Consider the following 8,025-nt stretch of genomic DNA (forward strand, 5'->3'; position numbering starts at 1 on the left):
AAAAAAAAAAAAAAAAAAAAAAAAAAAAAAAAACTAGAATAATAGGTCATTTTGGTACAATTCCACTTTCGTTGAGACTGACGGGATAAAGATAACTTATTACATCTTGTTACGTCACAAAATGTGACCTATTATTCTAGGAATAAAAGTGAGGACCATAAATATGTACATTTATTTATGGTCCATATTGAAATGTGGAACATGATCCACAATATAATTTGTCAAAAGCGTTATACCATTCCATGATCCATTTTTAATATACTAAGAGCATCTACATCAAAAATTTATTCTTGATTTATGGAATAGTGCTTGCTTACATGATGAAAGAGAGTGTAACTGAGAGAAAATTTGAGATGCTCTGCAAATATAGAGTTCTTGGAATAGTGATAAAAAAACCAAACTACATATGTTGTGCGAGTTTCGCGCACAACGGGCGCTCTTGAGGTGCGCCTAACAGTTTGTTTTTTTAATTTTATTTTTTTTAAATCAAATTTGTTTTATTTTTTTTCTCTCACAATTTTCTTTCCTAATCACACTTACAAAAAACTTCTCAAAAATCGCAAAAAAAAAAATCTCTGCTATTAAGGATGCTCTAAAGATTCATTTTTAATACATTGAATTGAATGTTATTTTTGTATAATATAATTTGCCAAAAAGTATTGGATTAAGGATTAAAAAATAAAGGTTATCAGCTAAATAATATAAGAGCCAATGTTGCTTAGGTTGTACTAATAAACTGATTAAGATTAAGGGATCTCCAAATATCCGTTTGTCCCTGTCAGTTATAATTTTGAAGTCTTCATCTTTTAAATAGAAACACAAGTACAGGAGCCAATGGTCTGTTTAACATCTGCAGCTTGCAACAGTTCCAACTCTCAAATGGTAGTCTGGAAGTGAATGCTTCAATCTTCTCAAATTCCTCCCTGTAAAACAATGTGAAACACCTTGCCTTGGAACTTTCCATAAACAACCAAATTAAACGACTCAAAATAAAGTTTGAAGTTATCACATTCATACAACCCAAAACAAGTTTCTGGTTATACTAAATGCAGGAAACTTCTTCACCAAATAGATTTTGTCAGAAAGGTTGAAGGTGAGGCAAAGAATATTAGGTGAAGATAAAGGACATTGAGAGGAAAAGAGTAGCTTTTAACCAATTTATCTCAGTTTATAAAGCTTTAGAACTTCTATCTATCCCTTTTTCTTTTCTTTATTTTCCTTGACATGATGAATACTAACATTACTAACAACAAAGAAGATCTCAATTACATTATAAAGGATTGCTACAACAATACCATCAAAACAAATATAAGGCGATCACTACACTTCCTCAGACTTGTCAAAATAAAAATACAAATCAAGAAACTCTTGAAAAGTTATTACCTTCCTCCTGAATGGCCGACATAAGCAACTATACTGATGAGTCCCCCAGGCATTAGAATTTTCTGGGCAGCCTCTATTGCAAGTAGTGTTGTATCTGACCTTGTGATGAACTTTTTGTCTCCTCCTGGTAGGTAGCCCAAGTTGAATGCGACTAGCCTGAAAAATAAATAAATAAATAAATAAATAAATAAAAGCAAAAATTTTGAGAGATGGATAGGGAACAAGAAACCAAATTTGAAAGCCATCCCTCGATTCTATTTCACATCCAATAATACAATCATTAGTGTTAACAAAAAATAATACCTTACTTTTACACCATCTGGAATGACATCCCCCATTTGTGTATGACACATAGAAAATAGCTCAACAAGTTCTTTCTGCACAATGAGAGTATCAGAACATTACTCATGCATTTGGGGAGGCAAATTCTTGTTTAATTTTGCTTTCAGAGAAATAAAATAAGAAGAAATAATTTGTCATGCTGTCATGGTGATTCAAAAATGGTGTTAGGTAAATAATTCCTTGTAGGGAACAGGGTTAGATCACAAGAATGCAAGTGGGAAGTCACAAGAAATTATTTTGCTGCATATAAATTGAAAAGGCCACATTAAACACAGAACAAGGAAATCTAATGTGCACTAGTAAATCAAGAACATGAACTATCACATGAAATGCAGTACTATTTTTAAATTAAATGGATGTAAGTTAATGCTCAAACTTGAAAACAAGAAAAGACCAGGAAGCTCTCTTGCTACTGTAAACTCATTTGGGAAGACTACAACAACCTAGATATGCCTAAGATGGTTATATCATACAGAATAAAGACTAGAGAACAAAGTCCGCAATACTTCATCAGGGTTAACAGACTGATCCAGCAAGAGTGACGTATTCTCTAAAGCAACTTTCTGAACATCCATAGCATACACCCGACCCTTACGTGTATCATCAGCAACCATTTTTAATAACGCCAAGGTATCATGACCATTTCCACAGGTGGCATCAATAACCGTGTCCCCTTTCCGAACAATATGCTTCCACACACTGCCAAAAAAAAAAGAAGCAGATAAGCAATTAGAGAAGCAGCAGATACTGTCTCAACTATGTGCTTATTTTAGGGGAAATTATAATGCAACAGTTGGCGGGTTAGTTAGCAATATACACGAATATGGCACTGAAACAACACCATTAATGCTTACAGCTTCAGGCAATAGAGCGAAACACATACATACATAGCTACCAGACCACTCAAGCTTGATCTCGAATTTGCAAGTTAAAAAGATAGTAAAGAAACGAACAAAAACAAAAACTAGAAAAAGAAAGAAATACCTACGAATGAGCAACGAGAGTGGCTCTCCTTTGACCACATATATATTCCATCATCACACCCTCTACGCCTGAAAATCGAAGTTAGATAGAAATGATAGAATTCTTCGGAAACATGTATTAGGGTTTGAAATGCATACAAACACAGAGAGAGGATAGACGAACCTGGAAGAGGAGGAGGAGGTATAGAAGATGCGATGGATACTAGTCCAGTTGGCTCCAGGTTTCCATTCGGAATTGGATGTACTGAAACTACTCCACTCGGTTTTGGCTTTGGAATTGGACGAACAGAAACTGCTCCATTTGGTTTAGGCTTTCGAATTGGTTTTGGATGCACGGAACTGGGAAACCTAGAATTAGAACTGCGCAGCGTAGAGAAAAAGGCATTGCCCCGAAATTGCACCATTTTGAGAGAGAAGAAGATGAATGGATTTGAATTTGGTGGGTAAAGTCGCAAGGAAGTCGCCGCCGCCATTGGATTCCACTTCCCCTATCTCGACCTCACTTCTTCCTGCCCATGCTACTTCGGTTTGGAGAAGAAAACACAGTTACAGTTCAAGTGATAAAAAGGTGAAATTTATTAGTTGTTTACTATTCATTGATTAAACCAACTCCTTCTTCATTGCTTATTTTTTTTAATAATTTTTAATTATTTTTAAATTTAATTTTTTGTGTTTAATAGTATTTTAATGTAGTTTCTAAATATATAAATTTTATATATTAATACTAAACTTAATATTATAAAAAATTAAAATAAAAATAACTTCAGTCAAACCTCGTTAACTGAATCAGACAAACAAAATGGGACGGAAGTAGTACAAGAAATGAAGGCCTCTCACCAGCGGCAGTTCAATGTTTCACGGGTTCTATTACCTGACTCCCATTATATATCCCTTATTTTTATTCCATGACGGATATGATATGTTATCGTGTTCAAGAAAAATGTTAACATCACATTTTTCTATAAGGAAGTAAAAGTAAGGAGTATAATTTAAGAATCCAAATAGTATTTTTCATGGTTCACGGAGCAACTTAGGTAGGCCAGTAAATAATCAATTGTATTTTTTTACCCTAAAAAATTTATCAAAACCAATTAAGGGTGTTTGGAAAATAGTTTATCAGACATTTTTTTGGTTGATTTTACTAATTTTAGCTAATAAGTTTTTTTTTTTGAATATGGGGTGCAACCGGGTGCTACTAGACCACAAGGTCTTTGGCAACATGTCAATAAGTTAAAATGGGTGTTTGGTAAAAAAAAAAATTAAAAATCCCTTAACGGATAATCCTCAATCAGTCAAAATTTGAAATGCTACTTTGGGAGACTTTGGCCACCAATTGTGATTTTCCTAATGTAGTTGTGCAATGCAAAACATGAAATTCTACTTTGATCCATTAATGAATATATTGACATGTTTTTTGCAATATTTTCCATTGAGCTTTAAGAATACCAAAAGCTCTGTATTCAAAAACAAAACAAAAAAAGAATACCAAAAGCTCTCTGAATACAACTTCTTAATGATGAATGTGCTTGATTAAATATTTATAACTCTCATAGCTGGTATCTTGTCTTAGAGTAAGCCATCAAATATCCTTCTCTTTTTAGGAAACTTTGATACCTGGTCATGAGTTTGGAAATTTGAGACTTGGATTACTAATTTTGTCGAGAAAAATGCAAGCATCATGTGCTAATCCCTCTCATCTGTTAAAACATTTGTAGTTGATATCCATTTCCTTCCTCTATTTTGCATTTGATCTTCCTCTAAATCTACACATAATTGGCTAAATGTATTTGGATTCATTCTAAATGCATTAAAACAATGTTATTCATTACCATGTAGTAATTCATGCATCCATCTTTCTCCTATTAAATAACATGTCATGCATGGCTGTAGATATGACTCAAAAAATACACACATACATGGTTGCAGTAGGCGCTAGGCGTTAGTCGGGCGGTAGACTAGCGCCTAGCGCCTAAGCGGTCTAGGCGGCGCCTAGGCGGTTCTAGGCGGCGACCTATAAAAACAAAAAATTAATTCATGTGTGTGTGTGTCATATATTATATTATATATATACTATATATATCTCTTACTTCTCTTACTTATATAAATAAATAAATTTAAATATATATAAATATAATAATAAAATTAACAAAACCGACTCGCTCGAGTTAACTCGGCTAACTCTGCCGATTTAGACGAGTTAACTCGGCCAAATTCGGCCTAGTCGGCCGCCAACTCGACGCAATTGGCCGAGTTAGGCGCTAGGCGGCCTCCTAGGCGGACGCCTAGGGAGCAATTCGCCTCGGTCTAGGAGCGCCTAGCGCCTAGGCGGGGATTTTTGCAACAGTGCACACATATAGTCCGTGCAAGCTACCAAATCTTAAAATTTATCATCATTTTCCACATACTCCTTAATTACGACTTACGAGAAGTTTCATAATTTGCATATCAATATTGTCCATGCCTACACACAAATATACATATATATAACATCATAATTAAATAACATACTAATAACATATCTTCAAAATATGAACTATAAAGACACAATTGTATAAAGGCACAATTCCATAACCATATCAGTTCATAAGTGTCCTAAACCAAAACAAAGTAGTCATACGTTAATAAGCAGCCAAAATACTAAGCTATTCATAAAACTACATATGAAATAATGCATCTTTAATGGCCCTTTCGCTCCTCGTACAGAAACTTAATGTACTCAACTCTCATCTTGTCATTTGGTAATCCAAAGAGAATAGATCTTTTCTGTGGATCTTCAATTAGTGTGCAAGCAAAAAAAAATTCAGGGGTACCGGACTCCAAACCAGGCAAAGCACACAATTTTGCCAAGGCATCTGCAACTTCATCATGCTTTGGTGTAATCATTGAATTCAGAACATTCATAATTAACATATACACTTCCTTTCTTGTATTACTTCTATCTCCAATCAGTTGCAACATATTATCAAGCTTCTCAAACAATGTTGTAGTCCTTCCTTTTTTATTGTCTTCAGCCCTCACACATGTACCACTTTGTGATGATTCATTCTCCAAAACCCTCTTACCTCTTCTTCGTACATCTCTCTCAAATTGTGTATCTTGATGCATAGGGATAGGAGTAGATGTAGGGGTAAGGCTAGGGTCTCTCCAAAAATCATCTGATGCACTATTGTTATAGCAATTGTTACCACCATCATCCATGTCATCAAGATGAGCATGGGGAGTATCATCACAGTCTGGAGAATGAACATGTAATTCATCTTCCTGTTGCAAATGTCCTTGTGTGCAATCAGCTATTGGAGTAAACTTAAGTGCTCCTTGGGCATAAAAACCAAAAATTTGATCCATCTTATTTTCTAGTTCAAGTTCAAGCCCTTTTTCTCGAAATGCCTCAAATTTTGAATTTTCCTATAAAACAAAAACACTTAAACTTAGAAATTATCTAACTATTTAGAATTAAAGAAAGTAAGACAATGAAAGAAAAAACTAACCTTAATTTTTAAATCCCACCACTCATCAGTAGCACTAATAGTTCCTTTTTCATGATCCCATCCTAATTCAGCCTCTTTTCCTTTTAGTTGTTTCCATAACCTCCATCTAGATCTCATCCAATCCACCTTGTTTTTTAGTTTCGTTTTATCCCACTGAAGATTGGTCTTTTTTTGGAATGCTAATTCAATCTTCTTCCACAATAACCTTTGAGAAATTACTCCACCATTTTTTCCCTTACTCTTTTCAACATATTGCATACAAAGATCACAAAGGATATGAAGTAATTCTTTTGACCAACTAACCCTGCCTATATCTCCGGCTCGTTGGCTTTCATCTTTGTTGTCATTTTGTCCTCCTTGACTTTCATGTACAATTTGATTGGGTGCCATCTAAATAATTTTTTTGTTCTCAGGAACTAACAGCACTGGATCTTCCTAGACAATAATAAAACATAGTAACATAAGCAAAAGAGAAGCACAGTACCACCACTACCATAACACAATGTACTTTCCATAAGCAAAAACTAAACTTGTCTGCCAACCAGTCCACTTCAAATTGCAGTTTATAACAGTACCATAATAAGTCTTATTATTCTTTCTTACAATTAGACAGTTGACAGATTAAATCTAGCAAGTCTGCTTGTATTAAATAGAGAGTTCAAGTCAATTTAGAATCTAAAGAAGATGAATGTAAAATGTGCACAACAGTTCAGAAAGCTTTATACAACCATTATGCAATGTAACAGGCAGTAAACAACTAGCTAAAAATGAGAAAAAAACAAAGAAAGCTCAGAAAGCTTTATAAGAATAACCAAATCCATCCCATAAACAAAGAGTTTTGGCTCTTTAAGCCACACTATTCATCATACAAAAACAATTATAATTCAATCATCCCATTTTGCAAAATGATAATTAACTAAAACAATCTCAAGTTTGAAACATTTCAATTCATTTTCCTTTTGCAACATTCCTCAGTATATCAAACTCCATAGCACAGAACGATAAATAGAAACAATGCAAAAACAGAACAAAAAGATAAACAAGAGATATGAGGTTATATATGCCTGACTTCGCAGCGAGATTGCAATGATCGGAAAACGCAAACAAAAAGAAAAAAATCAATGATTTCACTGTTGTTTTCAGTTCTACTAGCATTACAAAAACAGCAAAATTTAAAACAAAAATAAATAAACTCACTTTTTGACAATGCCACAGCACACAAAACAATCAAAGCCCTAAATAATAAAGATGATTTTAGTGAATTATGTGAAAGCTATTAAAGATATATCATGCCTGATTTTGGAGATGATGACGGTGGTCCGTCGTACGTTTCCGAGCAAATTGGGCAACGGCGGTCAGGGGTTGAGTAGATATGACACTATACTATCGAACGCTACTACTGGGTTTAAAATCCTCCGATTATAACCGTTCCTTGAGTTTTCTCGACTATGGTCATGGCGTTAGCTATGCTTGGAAAGGGGAGAAAGGGGGAAATAATGAAAAGGGTTCGCAAGTTAAAAATTTTAATTAGGCTTTTGAATTTGAGATTCGCCTTACATATTTGTTTAAATTGCAATTTGACCCTAACAATCATAATAATAATAATGGTACCACCACATTTAATTTAAACTTTTAAATTAACCATTAGTGGTGGGTGAGGGGCTCTGTTCCAAGGCATCATGATCAACTACTCGACTATTTTTCTCTCTTGACTTCTCCCTTAAAGCATCCATATCAGTGGAATTTTTTTGTGGTTTTTGAGAAGTTTTTATAAGAGTGATTTGGAAAGAGAATATGAGATGAAAAAGAAAAAAAAAAAAAAAAAAAAA

The 8,025-nt window shown here is 34.1% G+C and overlaps 2 protein-coding genes across 3 annotated transcripts; both read right to left on the bottom strand.

Annotated features, from left to right (window-relative positions):
• Nucleotides 1–603: 603 nt before the first annotated feature.
• On the bottom strand, nucleotides 604–3,252 carry LOC116007609 (putative rRNA methylase YtqB). 2 transcript variants are annotated; one of them, XM_031248341.1, is made up of 6 exons: nucleotides 2,872–3,252; nucleotides 2,714–2,777; nucleotides 2,232–2,424; nucleotides 1,692–1,760; nucleotides 1,384–1,539; nucleotides 604–923 (listed from the first exon to the last, which is right to left on the bottom strand). In XM_031248341.1, exons 1-6 carry the CDS (start codon nucleotides 3,179–3,181, stop codon nucleotides 912–914), a joined length of 804 nt encoding a protein of 267 aa, XP_031104201.1. In that variant the 5' UTR covers nucleotides 3,182–3,252; the 3' UTR covers nucleotides 604–911. The 2 variants fall into 2 exon arrangements, with proteins under 2 accessions (XP_031104201.1, XP_031104194.1); XM_031248334.1 differs by having other exon boundaries at nucleotides 1,687–1,760.
• Nucleotides 3,253–5,226: 1,974 nt separating this feature from the next.
• On the bottom strand, nucleotides 5,227–7,686 carry LOC116009142 (L10-interacting MYB domain-containing protein-like). The gene is made up of 3 exons (XM_031248734.1): nucleotides 7,490–7,686; nucleotides 6,197–6,631; nucleotides 5,227–6,113 (listed from the first exon to the last, which is right to left on the bottom strand). Exons 2-3 carry the CDS (start codon nucleotides 6,584–6,586, stop codon nucleotides 5,385–5,387), a joined length of 1,119 nt encoding a protein of 372 aa, XP_031104594.1. The 5' UTR covers nucleotides 6,587–6,631; nucleotides 7,490–7,686; the 3' UTR covers nucleotides 5,227–5,384.
• Between the last annotated feature and the right edge of the window lie 339 nt (nucleotides 7,687–8,025).

The sequence above is a fragment of the Ipomoea triloba genome, chromosome 2, assembly GCF_003576645.1.
Source record: "Ipomoea triloba cultivar NCNSP0323 chromosome 2, ASM357664v1".
NCBI lineage: Eukaryota > Viridiplantae > Streptophyta > Magnoliopsida > Solanales > Convolvulaceae > Ipomoea > Ipomoea triloba.

Coding starts and splice junctions, on each gene's coding strand:
- LOC116007609 (XM_031248334.1), bottom strand. CDS start 3,181: ATGGCGGCGGCGACTTCCTTGCGACTTTACCCACCAAATTCAAATCCA. Junction 2,778..2,871: donor ACCTCCTCCTCCTCTTCCAG/GTTCGTCTATCC, acceptor TTCGATTTTCAG/GCGTAGAGGGTGTGATGATG. Junction 924..1,383: donor GTCGGCCATTCAGGAGGAAG/GTAATAACTTTT, acceptor ATTGTTTTACAG/GGAGGAATTTGAGAAGATTG.
- LOC116009142 (XM_031248734.1), bottom strand. CDS start 6,586: ATGGCACCCAATCAAATTGTACATGAAAGTCAAGGAGGACAAAATGAC. Junction 6,114..6,196: donor GGTGGGATTTAAAAATTAAG/GTTAGTTTTTTC, acceptor TTTGTTTTATAG/GAAAATTCAAAATTTGAGGC.